Source organism: Sceloporus occidentalis, unplaced genomic scaffold (assembly GCF_023333645.1).
Source record: "Sceloporus occidentalis isolate IW3139 unplaced genomic scaffold, rSceOcc1.0.p SCAF_2, whole genome shotgun sequence".
NCBI lineage: Eukaryota > Metazoa > Chordata > Lepidosauria > Squamata > Phrynosomatidae > Sceloporus > Sceloporus occidentalis.
Window position 1 is genome coordinate 268,107,954 of NW_028316982.1, and position 18,387 is coordinate 268,126,340.

At 42.1% G+C, this 18,387-nt stretch overlaps 2 protein-coding genes across 2 annotated transcripts in view; both read right to left on the reverse strand.

The window, feature by feature from the left end:
• CAPN5 (calpain 5) overlaps positions 1-18,387 on the reverse strand; it is an 85,353-nt gene that overhangs the window by 24,458 nt on the left and 42,508 nt on the right. Inside the window, exon 3 of the mRNA XM_089512996.1 lies at positions 16,827-16,958. Coding sequence (XP_089369122.1) covers positions 16,827-16,958 — 132 coding nt within the window. The remainder of the gene's footprint in view (positions 1-16,826; positions 16,959-18,387) is intronic.
• On the reverse strand, positions 4,917-5,471 carry OMP (olfactory marker protein). Its single transcript, XM_089512998.1, has one exon. The coding sequence runs from the start codon at positions 5,469-5,471 to the stop codon at positions 4,992-4,994; it is 480 nt and encodes a 159-aa protein (XP_089369124.1). The 3' UTR covers positions 4,917-4,991.

The window sequence follows — 18,387 nt, forward strand, 5'->3', positions numbered from 1 at the left end:
GCCAGAAAACTCATTGTAAGCAGACTTTTATTGTATATTCTCTTACTCTCTATTATTTATTTTTCTTTTCAAATGGATTACTGTATGAAGGTCTGCAAGTATATTCATTTTTATTTTCCGTTACAGATGAATGCATAAACCCAAATCTCAGCCTGACAAGAGTTTGTTGCATTGAAAAGCGAAGTCCGTGTATAACTCAGTTGAAAAAGTCAATGTGATATTAGACCTTTAACAGAAGCTTTGGTGCCAGAGGCAGAAAGGACATGGAAAGACGAGGGAGAGGTTTCTACTCCGCAAAAAAGAAGAGAAGGTCAACCTGTTTCAGCAAACCTTTTATTCAAAACTAGCCATCAAGTTTATCACACTGGGGCTAATTTTGGCATTAAAGAGAGACTAAAGCGCATTTAAAGCATCCCGCAAATAAAGCGAAAATGATGAGTAATTGTGCGAATGGTTATCACACACAACTGTGCCAATAAAGTGATATTGGAAATACGTTGTGCCTGAAATCCCACAAGTAAAAAAGATGAATGCTAATGCTTCTTTGTGACCGGTTTAATTATGGGTTTTGTGCAACGACATGTGAAATTGTTTCGCATAATTACGCGATTTTCCCGGGATATCCACAGGATAAACTCTCAATCTCCTTCGTGTGATAAACTCCATAATGTACATGTGAAATGAAACAACCAGGTCAGGTAAGCCTTGCATAAATAAACTATAATTTTTTGAATATTCTAGGAATCACTTGAAGACTTCTAAAATGCTCCAAAGATTATTTTTTCTTGCATCGGCCCCCAATTTTCATATTAGTTCTGCTCTGGAGGCTAAACTTATTTTGATTTATGCTTTTTAAAAATATGTCAGGGTACCTTGTTGCAGACAGGCAGAGGCAGCTAAATAAGACTGGTTAGCATAAAATCCTTTCCAAATTAAATCTTAGTCTATTTCAGTGGACCCTCCACATTTGCTGGGGTTAGGGGCTTGAGACCCCCATGAAAGTGAAAAACCTGCAAATAATAATAATAATAAACATTTTTTAAACCTAAATGAATTTAAGTCTCCAGGACCAGATGAGCTACATCCAAGGGTATTATAAGAACTGGCAAATGTAATATCGGAGCCATTGGCAATAATCTTTGAAAACTCCTGGAGAACAGGAGAAGTCCCAGCAGACTGGAGGAGTGCAAACGTTGTTCCCATCTTCAAAAAGGGGGGGGAAAGAGGATCCCAACAATTATCGTCCAGTTAGTCTGACATCAATACCAGGAAAGATTCTGGAGCAGATCATTAAACAGAGAGTCTGTGAACCTCTAGAAGGCAATGCCATAATCACAAAAAGTCAACATGGGTTTCAGAGAAACAAGTCATGCCAGACAAATCTGATCTCTTTCTTTGATAAAATTACCAGCTTGTTAGATGAAGGGAATGCTGTGGATATAGTATATCTTGATTTCAGTAAGGGAGGGGTAGGCAATCTTTTTGAGTCGGGGGCCGGGTTGCTGTCCCTCAGACAACTGGGGGGCCGATGCCAAAAAATAAATAATTAAATAATTTTTTAAAAAAATTAAATATATAAATAAACCAGGACAAATGTAGGACAAAATTTTCAAATGGAACACACTTTTTTTAAAAAAATGGAGGACACGCGAAAAAATTTGCTGATTTTTAAAAAAATGTTAATATAAATGCATGTTTCTGAGGCTTCTATAGACAATTGCCCCCCAAAGGCCCCAGCAGCAATCGGCGGCAGGACCAGGCTGGGGCCGGTCCCAAGGCCTCGCCGGGCCGCATCTGGCCCGCGGGCCGCAGGTTGCCTACCCCTGCAGTAAGGCCTTTGACAAAGTTCCCCATGACATTCTTGCAAACAAGCTTGTAAAATGTGGGCTAGACAAGGCAACGGTTAAGTGGATTTGTAACTGGTTGACCGGACGAATCCAAAGGGTGCTCAACAATGGCACTTTTTCATCCTGGAGAGAAGTGACCAGTAGAGTCCCACAGGGCTCTGTCCTGGGCCCAGTACTGTTCAACATCTTTATCAATGACTTGGATGAAAAAATTGGGGGAATACTTATCAAATTTGCAGATGACACCAAATTAGGAGGAATAGCTAATACTCCAGAGGACAGGATCAAAATTCAAAATGACCTGAATAGACTAGAAAGCTGGGCCACAGCTAACAGAATGAACTTCAACAGGGAGAAATGTAAGGTACTGCACTTAGGGAGAAAAAATGAAATGCACAGATATAGGATGGGGGACACCTGGCTTAAGGAGACAACATGTGAAAGGGATCTAGGAGTCCAAGTAGACCACAAGTTGAACATGAGTCAACAGTGCAATGCAGCAGCTAACAAGGCCAAAGCGATTTTAGGCTGCATCAATAGAAGTATAGTGTCTAGATCAAGGGGAGTAATAGTGCCACTATATTCTGCTCTGGTCAGGCCACACCTGGAATATTGTGTCCAGTTCTGGGCGCCACAATTCAAAAAGGACATTGAGAAACTGGAGCATGTCCAAAGGAGGGTGACTAAGATGGTGAAAGGTCTGGAAACCATGCCCTATGAGGAACACCTTAGGGAGCTGGGTATGTTTAGCCTGGAGAAAAGAAGGTTAAGAGGTGATATGATAGCTCTATTTAAATATTTGAAGGGATGTCATATTGAGGAGGGAGCAAGCTTGTTTTCTGCTGCTCCCGAGACTAGGACCCGGAGCAATGAATGCAAGCTGCAGGAAAAGAGATTCCACCTCAACATTAGGAGGAATTTCCTGACAGTAAGGGCTGTTCGACAGTGGAACAAACTCCCTCGGAGTGTTGTGGAATCTTCCTCCTTGGAGGTCTTTAAGCAGAGGCTGGATGGCCATCTGTCGGGGATGCTTTGATCTGGATTTCCTGCATGGCAGGGGGTTGGACTGGGTGGCCCTTGGGGTCTCTTCCAACTCTATGATTATATGATTCTATTCTATGATTCTAGAACCTCTCTCTAGGAATCTCTTAAGTCTTCCACTGAAACTCTGTGGTCAATATCCGGCGGAGGCTGACTACAGAACCACACCGAAGGATGTACAAATGCCTAGAAAAGTGTTTTCTCTAGGAATCTCAAGGTCTTCCAATGTAACTCTATGTCAACTTCGGGCACAGTTGAGCTGGAGGACCCAGAGATTCCTAGAGAGAACATATTAATTTCGTAAATAATCAAATCCGCCAAAGTTAAAGCTGCAAATGGAGAGGACCGCCTGTACTTGCTTTCTGCAGAGATACTGCTGTGATCTGAAAAATGAAAACCATGTGTGTGTGTGTGTGTGTGCCTGTTCCCCCCCCCCCCTTTATTTGCTTCTGTCCTTTTGTCTAGTTGCAACTTTTTAGCAGTATCAGCATGCAGAATATTTTAAAGGAAGGCTAGCAAAATGTTCACTGTCAAAGGTTTTGTTAATTGTTAATCCCAGAATTTTGGATGACGGACCCATGGCAGTTAAACCGGTATGAAACAGTTATAACTTTGTAGTATAGATGAACTCATACTAATGTGCATTTGAATCAGTCAGAGTAGTAGTACTGGAAGATCCACAGTGCAGAAGATTACATAGCCAAGGCTCATGTGAAATAAGATGTAGATATAGACAAAACCCTGGAAGGATTGCTGAGACATATGCAAAATAAATAAATAAATAAATAAAATATCACATCCAGACTTTTCAAGCAGTCATTTTCCATTCTACTCAGCAAGGAGAATAAACGTCTTCTGCAGAGAACTCCACTTTACACACAAAAAAGCTTCACATTTATTGGGCTTTGGTTCAACTTTTGCAATTCTTTTGTTTTAATAATGTGGGAAAATAATTTATCCTGGAGGAAACAGGAGAGGGAAAGAGATTTTGTGTGGGACCCGAGTTCAAATCCAACCCCAGTCACAGATCCATCAGGAGACTGAGCAGTTTTTGTACAATTCCCAGCTAGCAGAACAGTGGTAACTTCATAAGGATTATAAAAGGTGGGACAGGGGACATATTTTAATACTTTGATCAAATAAAGTGCTCCAGTTAGGAGTGGACAGGGAGACAAAATCTGAGAGCATACAGATAGAGTGAATATGGGTAACAGACTCAACAAATTCTGCCAGCCAAGTTTTCCTTTTGCTCCTTACATTAATTATTATTTATTCCCAGGTTTCCCTTGTTATCCACAAGGATTAGAAACTTGTTTGAATGGAACCAAAAACCCCCGGGGTTCCACAAAAGGTCCTGGATTCCATCATCCAGGGTGCACTCTATGCCTTCTAGGATACCTGAAGCTGTGTAGATTCCCAGATCCCAGGAGGAAAAAAAATGGTTGGAGAAATTTTTATTGTTGTAGACATTTTCTTTGCATCCAGTCCAGCTGGATAGGCTTCCATGATTTCCCCATGATCTTTTCCTTCAGCATTACAGAAATCTGGAATGTGAGGCAGGGGACGGCTGTTGTAAAACTTCAAAATGAAACATGTCTCCCTCTTCTTCAGAATACCGAACGCTATGGCTAAGTGCATTTAAGCATCCCTAAAACTGCCAGGCTGCCTTTGAAGCCATAAAAGATAAAGCACTTTTTAAAAAATCACCTTTCTCTGTCCTGTGACATAAAGGAGGCTTCATCTTCATTCCTCTGAGCTGTTGTTGGAATTAAGCTAGGTACCCAGGAAGGAGAAGTGTGGAAATAGATGTGTATTTAAGCCATGCAGTTCAGCTTGCCTGGTAACTCTAATCTGGTCTGGGAATTATTACAAACTTCAAAGAAACGGAAATCTCAAAGTTACAAAAGTTCAAATTACTTCCTTGGATAACTCCTTTATGATTCAGACTAAAACCTAAACCAGATTTCCTGTGGACACTGGCACCTGTAGGCTAGCTTCAGAACAAACCTAGGAGCTGCAGAGCCAAAAAGCAGAAAACGGAAGCAGATAACTCAGGTGGCTTGAGTAGGAGGAAGAGGCAAGGAAACCAAGACAGGTCCAAATTCAGGTTTCAAACATCACCGAGCACTTCAGGTGAGCTGGTTCGAGACCGTCAGTATAGGCCAGGAGGAAATACATGACCTTTCGAATTTTGGCTAATTCCACCAGCCTTTCTCCAAACTCCAGAGCATCGGCTTCATTGCATTCCACTTCCTGGGAGCCTGGCTTCTTCCAGAAAACTCCCACCGGCTCCAGCAGCTGCCTCCGCATGAGGTTGGTGAGGTCCGGAGTCCAGTGCTGAGAGGTGCCAATGACTGTCACCTGGCCTGGCTTCTCCAACGTGACCTTCCAACGCATGAAACGGAGGCCATGTTGGCGGGAGAAGTCCACCCGGTAGACAAACTCATTGGCCTGTAGGAGTTTCTCACCATCCTGCGGCTTCTCGTTCTTCTGCTGGAGGCTTTGCACTCGGAGCCTCATGCACTTGGTCAGCTGGACATCTTGCACCAGGTGAAGCTCTAGTTCAGACCTCTCCGAAGCCATTCTGACACCTCACACTTTTGCTTCTTGCTCTGCCTCCTCTGCAGCAAAGTGGCACAGAGCTGTTTGGTTTTCCAGGCAGCCAGTTCAAGCAAGAGAGGGGGGAAAAAAAACCTTGCAAACTCTCTCTCCCTCTCATCCATCCCAGCCAATGCTAGGCAACCTGGGTCATTGACGCTGAGCACCCCGAGGGGGGTTTCCTTTGGGTGTCCTCCATCTCATTTGCAGATGAGGAACACATCCGCATGCTATAATCTATAGGGATGTGATCTCTGATGTCAGCCTCCCTGACAACAACCGCTTGACAACCGTTCCTGAGCAAGTAAATGAGATCTCCAAAGAGTGAGGATGCTCTTTCCGGTGTGTATGTGTTTGAAGTCGTGGACATGTGCGATGCAACAGCAAAGGGAGAAAAAAAGACTGGTGCAGTTGTAGGCTGTGTGTGTGTGTGTGTACGCGTGTGTGTGTGTGCTGTGTGCCTTCAAGTTATTTCCACTTATGTTGACCCTTAAGGCAAACCTATCATGGCGTTTTCTTGGCAAGATTTGTTCAGAGGAGGTTTGCCATGGCCTTCCCCAGAGGCTGAGAGAGTGCGACTTGCCCAAGGTCACCCAGTGGGTTTCATGGCTGAGCTGGGGATGACTGCCTGGATCAAACCCTGATTTCCAGAGTTGCAATTCAACACTCAAACCACTACACCACACTATATCAACAGAACTGTACCCTGAATTAACAAAGCCTCTAATAAAAAACCCACTTTTTACAAAGTCTTTTGGTGCTCAACTAAACCCTCCACATTTTTCTCACTGTCCCCTGTGTACCTGGAAGTTTTGGGTTTTTTAAAGCAGCACTGGCACTGGCATACCAATGACTTGGCTGATGGGATAAAGGGCTGGCTTATCAAACTTGCAAATGACACCAAATTAGGAGAGGTAGATATTACTTCATTATTCAAAATGACCTCAGTATAAATTATTTTAACACTGGCACCTTTGAAATATGTTGGATGACAGTCCTCATCATGCCTAGCCAGCATTGCCAAGTCGCATGGAGGTTGGTACAGAAGGCCGCAACTCTCAAGTGGAAATTGCTTCTTGATTACATCCATCATACATTCCCCCATGGAGTCTCAGGTAATGGCTATAACAGTAAGGAAACTTGCTTTCTCTTGTGGGACACGATGTAAATCACACAGCTTTCAAGGTAGTGGTGGAGGAAATGGTCTTGAATGCAACCTTGCTCTCAACTGCAGTCCAACAATTTCAGCAGGACCACAAGATTCCCTACCCTGAAATGCAGACTCACATACATGCACACACACACACAGATTTGGACTGAGAAACGGTGGGAGCTGCAATCCAACAACCTCTTTAAAGTCACATGATTTTCACTCTGGCTTTAGAGTAGAGATGGGTGATTGCATGGGGACCAGGGCCCAACTCTTCCTCCAATCAGACCATCTGTGGGTTAGTCTTAAAGACGCTACACCAAGCCCAAATACCTCCATTTTCCTCTGCCTCCCCTCTCAAAATGGTGACAAGAAGTGAGACAATATTAAACGTAGGAAGAGAATCAATGTATTTAAAACATGATGCTTTGTTGTTGTTAATCTCCCTGGAGTCAATCTTGACCCACAGAGACCCCATGGATGAGACATCATCAAGATCCTTTAACAGATATCTTTAATAGAGTCCATCCAACTAGCATATGGCCTTCCTCGCTTTCTACTTTCCTAGCATTATTGTTTTTTTCTAATGAGTTCTCTCTTCTCATGCTGTGTTCAAAAGACAACAGCCTCAGTTTTGCCATCTTGGTTTCAAGGGAGATCTCTGGCTAGATCTGCTGTAGGACCCATTTGTTTGACTTCTTGGCTGTCCATGGGATCCTCAGCACTCTTCTCCAGCACCACATCTCAAATGAATTGATTTTCTTCCTATCTTCTATTTTAATTATCCAGCTCTCACATCCATACTTGGTAATAGGGAACATAATGGCTTGTACGATTGTACAGTTGTATATCTTTGCATGTTATGACTTTTTCTAGTTCTTTCATAGCTGCCGTCCTCATTCTTAATCTTCTTGTGATTTCCTGGCTGCAGTCCTTGTTTCTATCAATGTTTGATCCCAGGTACAGAAATTCTTTTAATATTTCTATTTCCTCACTGTCTAGGTTGAATTGTGTAGGTCCTTCGTGGTCCTTGGTTTTGATTTCTTTATTTTCAGCAACAAGCCTGTCTTTGCACTTTCTACCTTGATCTTTCTTAATAGCTGTTCCAGGATCTGTGATGTTTTCTGCTAGTATTATGGTGTCATCTGCGTATCTCAGATTGTTGATATCCCTTTCTCCTATTTTCACTCCTCCTTCTTCTATGCCCAAGGCTACTTTTCATATAATATATTCTGCATACAAGGTGATCAGATTGGGTGAAAGGATGCAGCCTTTTCTCATGACTTTGCCAATTGGGAACCATTCTGTTTCTCTTGTCCCGAGTACAGATTCCTCATCAGGATTATCAGATGTGTTGGCATGCCCATGTTTTTAGGCAGATGAGAGGTTTTTGAATTATTTTTAAATTGTATTGTTTTTAATTGCCATTAGCCACCCAGAGTGGAGGTTTTGGGGAGAAAGGCAGGATATACATCAATTATAATAACAACTACTGTTGCTGCCATTTTACAGCTACAGTCAACTGCCAGAAAAGTAAATAAATGAGTCTGGAGCAAATTAGTCCTGAACTCTCCACGGAAGGCAACACAATAATGTATTTTGGACCCATCATGAGATTATATGATTTACTGGAAAGGATGATAATACTGGCAGAAGTGGAAGGCAGAAGGGAAAGAGGAAGACCACATTCAAGATGGATAATTTAGTTAGGTCTTAGCAATTCAATGCCATGGATTCCTTGATTGAATCAATCCCTTTCGACAGGGACAGCTGTGCAAACCAAAGATACTTCTGGGCAGCTGGAGTTGGGAGTATTTTTGTGTGTTTTTACATGTTTGGGGGGCTTTCACTGTAGTTTTGGGGCAAAAACCGCCTGGAAATCATATCAATTTTGAAAAACTTTTGGGGCTGGGGTTTTGTGAGGACTAATGGAGGGCTTCAGAGGCCACAAAAGCAGACTCTAGAGGTTGCATGTGGCCATCAGGCTGTACTATATCTACATAACCACCAACAGCCTCACTTTGGAAGGGACAGCCCTGATTAATCCACTATCCCACTTTTTCAGCTGTTTTTGAAAGGTTCCAGTTTCTCTCTCCTACTCTCTCCTTTTGTCCTGAGCTTACTTCAACTGTTGCAAACTCAGTTCAAAATATAAAACTAGTTTGAACTGGACAGGAGGACATGCGTCCTGCCCTTCCCTGTAGGCTCAGGCAATAGCAAACAGCTGCAGCCTCTCTTACAGCCTGTGTGTTCTTCCTCATTAACAACTTTTGTCATCTTGAGCGCACTCCCACATTGCTTGCCTGCATGGGCCCTGGTTTTATCTGTGAAATGTTGGTGGGCATGTGCCCATTCCTGATTTAGAGGGATAATTCTGTCATCTATAAAACGCCCTCAAATTCCTGCTCTCCAGAAGTTTAGATTACAACTCCCATCAATCTCAGGCAGCATGGCCAGTCATCAAGGAGGTGATGGGAGGTGTAATCCAAAATATTTGGAAGGTAGCAGACTAGGGGGAAAGTCCATGGCATCTGTAGAACTCTCTTTAGTCTCTTCCTATCACCTTCCTTCATTCCCTTAACTGGAAATGCCTGGGATTAAATTTATTATATACTCCATGTAAAACATACACTCCACCACAGAAGCTGCATCTGTACAGCAGAAATAATCCAGTTTGACATTGCTTTAACTGGCATGACTCCTTCCTATGGAATCCTGGGATTTGTAGGTTGTTTTTGTGTCACCAGAGCTCTGACACAGAAGGCAAAATATCTCACAAAACTACAAATCCCAGAATTCCATAGCATTGAGCCATGGCAGTTCAAGCAGTGTGAAACTGCATTAATTCTGCAGTGCAGATACTACCTGAATTGCAGTGCATCTCTAGCAATGAAAGGTGGTTAGATCCCTTGATTCACCGACCCACCGAGACCTTATAGTTCTGCTGGTAAAGCAGGTTCTGTGCAAAATTGATCCTTTCATCCGGAATTAACAAAGTCATCAGCTTTGATCCTATCCTTGTAAACATGCTTGCTTGCTTTACTTCCAACATGAAGGCAAAGCCTGGAAAAATTGTCTCAAACAAACACACCAAAGAAGTACAGGTTGCCAAGGGAAGAGGACCAAGAGCTGAGATAATGACGCTCTTGAGAGCTTGAATGGTTCCTCCCAGGACCAAAAACCAGGAGCCAAGAGGGAGGCAGTTTTTGTAGCTGCACTAAATGTTTCCAGGGAGGACATTGCAGTGTAGTGGTTAGAACATTCATCGGGGACTTAGGAGATCCAGCTTCTAATCCATGGAGTTGTGAAACCCACTGGACGACCCTGGGGCAGGTATTCTCACTCAGTTTGCAAGATAGTTATGAAGAAAAAGAGCCAAGTACAGTAAGCCCTCCTTATCCATTATCCACCGATTCAAGCATCCACGGCTTGAAAATATTAAAATAAATATATACAAGTTGCAAATAGCAGAGCTTGATTCTGCCATTTTAAATAAGGGACATCATTTTACTTTCCATTATATTTAATGGGACTTGAACATCCATGGATTTTGGTATCCACAGGGAGTCCTAGAACCAAACTCCAGTGGATACCAAGGACCAATTGTACACCAATTTTTGCAACTGAATAAAGGGTATAAATATAACTTCTAAAGTAACTATTAAATCATTAAGGGGATAAGGTGGAGCAGGTTGGCACTGACTAGCACAAGGGAATAGGACTGCCTTTGTCCTTAAATAACCTTCTTGCTGTTCTGTGCCTTCAAGTTGTTTCTGACTTATGGTTGGAGGTTTTCTTGGCAAGAATTGTTGGGTGTGTGTGTTGCCTTTGCCTTCCTCTAAAGCTGAGAGATAGTGACTTCCCCAAGGTCACTCAGTGAGTTTCTATGGCTCAGCACGGATTCGAAACCTTGCCTCCACTCGCAGTCCAATGCTCAAACCACTACACCACCCTGGCTTTCATAAAAAAGCATACAAAAGTTAAAAAATAAATAAAGCATACATCCCATAGCATACATCAAGTGAGGCTGTGATGGTGGTGGGACCAAGGGAAAGCTTTCCCCTGTAGATCTTAGGACTCTTGAAGGTTCATGGGGGGAAGAAAGTACCGTATATACTCAACTATAAGTCGAACTCATGTATAAGTTAAGGGCAGGTTTTGGGAACAAATTATGGATTTTGATGACCCCTCAAGGGAAAAACATAGGGACGTACAATGAAGGATGTAAAGAATGAAGTAAAGGAACACAATGTCAAAGATCTTATAAAATTCTGGCAGGCATAAATGTTTGTGCTCATCCTAAAGGCTGGATGGATAAGAGAGTAGAAGTGGCCAGTGCTTTTTTTAGGTGCTCTCAGGATGGACGGAGCTCTCACCTTTTGCTGCTCTGCTCACAGAAAGGAGATGGCTCATTCATTTTTTAAAAAATGAGAGTTAGAGTACACTTCTTACATTAACCTGTAGATAATAATTAATAATAATAATACTGTTTATTTATAGCCTGCTTTTCCAAAGAGATCAAAGCGGGTTACAACAGGAGTACAACAGGATAAATCGACCCAGATTTTTTTTTCGCCATGTGTGTGTGTGTGTGTTAATTTTTGACTCAAATTTCTAGACTTTAACATGAATATATACAGTAAGTAAGTGGTGGGACTGGGATTGTTAATTCCTCCCAGCTTGGACAGAATATATAACGTTGGTGTTGTTCTGTTGTTTCCAACTTATGGCAAGCTCTCCTTAGAAAACAGATGGCTACCAACAGTAGAAAAAGTATACTGTCCTCAGTCAAAGCAAAGTAACTGTTTGGGCTATACTGTATTCCTGGAATCCTCTAGCTAGGGGGATGCTAAGAGTTATAGTCCAAACTAGAAAGAGAACCCTGGTCTCTAGGGTCGCTTCCAATTTACGGCAATCCTAAGGTGAACCGATCATAGGGTTTTCATAGCAAGATGTGTTCCGAGGGGGTTTGCGCTTGCCGTCCTTTGAGGCTGAGAGAGTGTGACTTGCTTAGGGTCACCCAATAGGTTTCCGTGGCCGAGCGAGAAATTAAGCCCTGGTCTCCAGAGTCCTAGTTAACACTCAAACCACTATACCACGCTGCCTTTCAAAGCACATATAAGCTGCTAGATTTTGACAAACAGGTAAATATCCTTAATTTTTAAAGTGGGAAGGTAGCAATTCAGCTGGCCTCCGCTAGAGTGCAGGGCCTGCTGCTCCTGACTAGCATCTCTGCCAGGGAGCAGAGCTGGAAGGCAGAAAAATTGCTCCTGTTAATGAATGTCAGCTTGTTAATTTTTCACTGCCTTGAGGGCTTCTGTTGATGAACTAGGAAACTAGGATACATGTATTCTTTGCACATGTAAACCTTGGGTGTATCTGCACTGCAGATATAAAGCAGTTTGACGCCACTTAAACTGCCATGGATATTTATTTGTTTGTCAAAATCTAGCAGCCTATATGTCAATAGTGCCCAAACTGTGCTTTTTAAGGGATTTTGGACTTCTGCTCCCAGAATATCAGACTACTGGCCATCATGGCTGAGGCTTCTGGGAGATGAAGTCCAAAATCTCTTAAAGGACATAGTTTGGGGACCACAATGAAAGTCATTGTGGCATACAGGCTGAGAGCATGTGACTTGCCCAAGGTCACCTAGTGGGTTTCATGCCCAAGCCAGGAATCGAACCCTGGTCTCCAGAGTCATAGTTCGATGCTCAAACCGCTATGCCATGCTGGCTTTCATTTACAATATTAAATCCAATTAAAAATTAATTTAAAATGTAGATCAGGAGAAATACTTCTGTGGCCTGGTGAACTGCAGCTTCCCACAATACCATACTGTTGTCTATCTCGGCTACAATTCAACAACAGCTGGACAGCTGACCTTTCACAGAATCTCAAAGTTGAACTGGACCCCAAGGGCCATCTAATCCAACCCTCTGCTGTGTTAGAATGCACAACTAAAGCACTCCTGAAAGATGCCCATCCAACTTTTGTTTAAAGAACTTTGCCCAGCCAAATGGAGATGCCAATCTGCCTGCAAGTTTCCCTTTAAAAACATATTATATCCTTTCTCTCCTGCCTTTCTCCTTCTATAGGACCCAGCAGTTCACAATAAGGATTAAATTAAAACACAGTTAGAACAACAGACAATACATTTTAAAAAATTAGAATGAAAACATTAATTTAAACCCGTTTTAAAAAGCAGTTATAACAAGGTGATAAAAACACAGCACACCCCCATTAAAAGACCTTCTGCAACAATGAACAGTCTGTTAAAAACTGCCCATGTTGACTGGAGAGAGTCTAAGGCTGCATCTGCGCTGTAGAACTAATGCAGTTTGTCACTGCTTTAACAGCTGTGGCTTAATGCTATGGGATTCTGGGATTTGTAGTTGGTGAGATATTTAGCCTTCTCTGTCAGAGAGCTCCAGTGCCACAACAAATGGCAATTCACAAGGTTACATAGGATGGAGCTGCAACAGGTAAAGTGGTGTCAAACAGCATTAATTTTGCAGTGTGGCATCAAACTAAGACAAAGGAGGTGCTTAAAGTACAAGCCTTTCTGATATTGTTGGACTGCAATGCCCTGTGTCACCTTTAGCCCAATGAAGAGATCAAGTTAGTGAATCAAGGATGTTGCTTTACTGGAAGAAGTACATTCTCAAGGGCCTTCCTGATGATTGCTCCCAGACTTTGGAACTCTCTCCTTAGAGAGGCCAGAATGACCCATCCTTGCTCTCCTTCACTCAGCTGGTCAAAACATTTTTGTGCCACCAAGCATTTACAAATTGATCAAGGTTGGGCTTTTAGTACTGTGTGGTGCTGTTTTTAAGGTCTGCATATAGCAGTGATTCCCAACTTCCAGAAGTTTTGGACTTCAGCTCCCAGAATTCCTGACTGTTGGCCAAGCTGGCTGGGGCTTCTGGGAGTTGAAGTTCAAAATACCTGGAGGACCAAAGTTTGGGAACCATTGGCATATAGTCTTTGTAGTATAGTGTCAGACTACGACTCTGGAGATCAGGGTTCGAATCTCTGCTTAGCCATGGAAACCCACTGGGTGAATCTGGGTGAGTTACACACTCTCAGTCCCAGAAAACTCCATGCTAAGTTTGCTTTTGGATCGCCAAAAGTCTGAAACAACTTGAAGGCAGATTAACAACAACAATAATAGAGTATTTTAATGAATCTTAGTATTTTTAATGTTTTTTATTGGGGGGGGTTAATTTTATATTTATACTTGTATTTAATGCTTTTGTACTGTTTTTAATTTGTATTGTTTTAAATATGATGTTTTAAATATTAGTTGCCTTGAGTCCCATCAATGGGAGAAAGGTGGGATATAAATATAAATGAACAGAATAAATAGATTCTGTTTTTTACTCAGATATGCAGGCTGCTGTACAGAATGGGAATCCCAGCTGTCAGTTTTGTAAGTCTTTAACTGTACTGTGTTTTTTAGACTGTAAGCCACTTTGGGAGAAAAATAAATATAACAACAACAACAACCCTGAACCTGTGGGTCATACACTCATAATATTATTTCCAGAAAATCTGCAAAGACCCTGCTACATTGCACATATGCTGAAGTCATTTTCTACAAAGCTATGCATTTCAGAATAATGTTTTGGTTATCTATCAAGCGGCCCAGACATCAAACTGGCCGACTACACTTTACTTTGGAGTGAGCAATTTATTTTATCAGCAAGGGCCTGTGTCCTTCTGTTCCAGGGAAGAACTAGATATTCCGGATGTAACCTTCACTTGCTATCTTTACAATTTCTGGTAGAATTCCCTGTTAGAAACAACAAATAATCTTATGTTGAAGCTTGTAGCACCTTCATCAAAACTTCAAGCAAAGTCATGTTAGATTTCCCCTTCACACCCAAGGCAATGATGGGAAGGATGATGGGAGGTATAGTCCAACATCATCTGGAGTGCCACCACACCACCTTGAACACATTTGATCTAATCAAATGTTAATAGGTGCATGGAAGACTCCCTGAAAGGAATCCGAGGGACCTCAGGTAGGGCTAAGAAAGAATCCATTATTATTGTTATTGTTGTTGTTGTTGTTGTTATTATTATTATTATTATTATTATTATTATGCTTTATTTATATAGCGCTGTAGATTTACACAGCACCATACAGAGAAACTATAAAATAGATAAAGTAAACCTGCCCATGCCGTACAATCTAAGAAATAATAGCATAATACATGGGTGCTGATTATTGAAAACACTGATATAGATGAGCCAATGGCCTGATTCAGTGCCTTCAAGTAATTCTGACATATGGAGACCCTAAGCTGACCCTTTGTTTTTGTGTGCCTTCAAGTCACCTCTGACATATGGCAACATTATGGTGAAGCTATCAGGGGGTTTTCTTGGCAAGCTTTGTTCAGAGGAGATTTGCCATTGCCTTCACCTGAACATGAGAGTGTGACGTTGAGCATAAGAGAATTCATCCAGTGGTTTTCATGACTGAGCTGGGAATTGAACCTTGTTCTCCAGAGTTGTAGTCCAACACTCACACCACTATGCCACAAACTTCTCACACTGTTTCCTTGGCAAAATTTACTCAGAAATGGTTTGCAATTGCCTTCTGAAGATGACTAAACTGAGGCTGTTCTACTTTGGACATACTGTGATGTGACATGACTCACTGGAAAAGACAATAATGCATGATAAAAAGGAAGTCAGTGAGAAAAGTGGAAGGCCACATTACAGATGGATTCAATCAAACAAGGAAGCCATGGCTGCTCTGAGTTTGCAAGATCTGAGCATGACAGTTGATGACAAACTGGAGCATGCCCAGAGGAGAGTGCCTTATGAGAAGCGACTTAGGGAGCTGGGTATGTTCAGTCTGGAGCTGATATGATTGCTCTGTTTAAATATTTGAAGGGATGTCATATTGAGCATGGATCAAGCTTGTTTTCTGCTGCTCCAGGGAACAGGACCCAGAACAATGGATGCAAGCTACAGGAAAAGAGATTCCACCTCAACATTAGGAGAAACTTCCTGATGGTAAGAGCTGTTCGACAGTGGAAGATGCTGACTTGAGAGAGTGGTGGAGTCCCCTTCTTCGGAGGTTTCTAAACAGAGGCTGGATGGCCATCTGTTGGGAGTGCTTTGATTGTGTCTTCTTCCATGGCAGAATGGGGTCGGATTGGATGGCCTTTGGGGTCTCTCCTGACCCTGTGATTATATGACTGAGGTGACTGAAGATCTCTAATTCACAGGGTTACCACAAGTCCAAGCCAAATTGACAGCAAATAACAATAAGGCTGAGAGAGTGTAACTTGTCCAAGGCCACCCCATGAGTTTCTGTGGCTGACTGGGGATTTGAACCCTGGTTTCCCAGAGTCCTGGTCCACCAAGCATTTACACTTACTCAGACCACTACACCCACAGTGGCTGCCTTATACTGATTCAATATAAAACAGCATTTTATGTTCTCAAGTTGTTCAACTCTGCTTTTAGGAGAACTTTTTATGGCCAGTTACGTCATCCTTATGTGGCTTCAGAACCCAGTCTAGGATACATCAATGCAGAATAAATGAATCTAACACTTAGCAGACAAACCCCCCCCCAAAAAACCCAACCGAAGTCGGCCAACAAATTAATACTCTGATGGGGTTGTCCAGGCAGGGGGATAAGTGAAGACAAAAGGCAGAAACTGAACGCAAAAATAATGGTTTTACACACACCCCCACACAAAAAATGCTGTCTTTAGAATGCATGGAGCTGGGGGGAACCATATTTTTGGTGAAATTAACGGAGCTCTGAATGCTGGATGGACAGAAATGCCATTTATTTTTCAATAAAAATAAACTGAAGACAGTTTTTTAAAACATTTCCTCTAAACACAAGAGCAATGAAAATTAACGGAGCTAAGACTGGAGGCAGGAAGCCAAAGATCATGAGAGCAAGGGACTTATTTTTAAAAGGAAACAATGAAAAAAACATTCAAAGATTTACAGGAATCCCATAGTCGTGAGAGCTAGGGACTTACTTTTAAAAGGAAACCAACAAAATTCAGTGATTTACAGGAAGCAAAGGTAAGTCTTTGTTCTGCTTGGGTTTGTAACACAGTTTTGCAAGAAGCTAGGTATCTCCAATTGCCCAATGAAGTATCTGTCCCATGATGGAGAGCAAGGGAAGCTGAATTTCCCAATTTTTGGTCTTACCTTTTGCCACAAAGACTCTCTGGACGCCAGTGAGGAGCAGGCAGCCACGAACCAGCAGTTCCCCACCTGTCCCTGGTGCAAATCATGGCAGCTGATTCCATCCACAAAGAGATGGGGATCCTCACAGATTTCCTGCAAGAGGAGACAGAAAAGAAAACCGCTTGGTCAAGATGAGCAAACTTGAAAAATCACTTTTGAAAAAACAATTTGTTCCCTCTACTTGTTATAAGGCTTATAAAGTAATGCACTATTGTTAGTTGTTGCAATGTTTAAAGCATCCAAAATCCACAAAACAGCGATAGCTTTATTGGCCAACCAAAATGCACAAAATACATGTTGCAAGCTTTCAAAGCTTCACTGGCTTCTTCATCAGACAAAAATGTTAAAAATCATACTGGTTTTGTTGGGGGGGGGGTGATGTTCGTCACAAACCTGCATTTTTTTTCTCTCCTGTGTGATGTTTAACATCTTTGCCTGATGAAGAAGCCAGTGGAACTTTGGAAACTTGCAACATGTATTTTGGGCATTTTGGTTGGTCCCAATCAACTCATGTTAGACTAAATGCTACATCTGTAAAATAGTCTTAGTTTCTCTATACCTCCTTTATTTGTGTCCACTGTCAAATTAATTAATCATAGTTGTGTGTATAAAAATAAGGTTACCAAAGAGAGTGAGGAAGTATAATGCTGGCAAGGTATGAACCATTCTTAGTCAACATACTTTTGCTGTATTTAAAAAAGCAAACAATGAGGAACGCGAATAAAACAAGACAAACAATGGATGGTGCTGATGCCTGTGTTCAGATCGCATGGTCTGCAGATCGTCAACCTCCTCCCGGGAGCGATGGACGAGAAAGCAGCTCCTCCTTGCCTCTGACACACAAATTGTCTCAGCACTGCTGCAATGTAAGCGATAATCCAGAAATCTCTGGAAGACCCCAAAACGGCCTGTGCCAAAAGTCAGATTTTGGCCCAGTAAGGAAACATCATCTTGGCCCACAGCAAGGAACATCTGCTTAGGAAAAACATCTGCACAGAACCGCAAAACACTGTTTGACCTTTCTTCCTCTGGAGATTTTATAGCCACTTTGGCAATAAAGAGATCGGTTTCAAAACTAAAACTGTGTTAGCTCTTGAACATTAAAAGCAGGATTCTGTACTAGAAAAGGAATGTGGTCCTTTCTCTTTACTTTACTGTCCCGATGTAAGACAGCTGCTGCTGTTGTTATTTAGCTTCAAGTTCACTCTTAGGCTGCATCCGCACTGCAGAAATGATCCAGTTTGACACTACTTTAATTGCCATGGCTCAATGCTAGCAACTGTAGTTTGTTGTAGCACCAGAGCTCTCTGAGAGAAAAAAGCTAAATATCCCACACAATTACATATCCCAGAATTCCACAGCACTGAGCCATGGCAATCAAAGTGGTGTCAAACTGGATTATTTCTGTAGTGCGGATTCAGTGTCTGCATGTTCATGTGTGGGAATGGCAAGATTCTGCCTCTTCTACTAGTTTACAGCAGTTGAATGAAGCTGAGGACAAAGAGGGAAGCAGAAAGAGAAA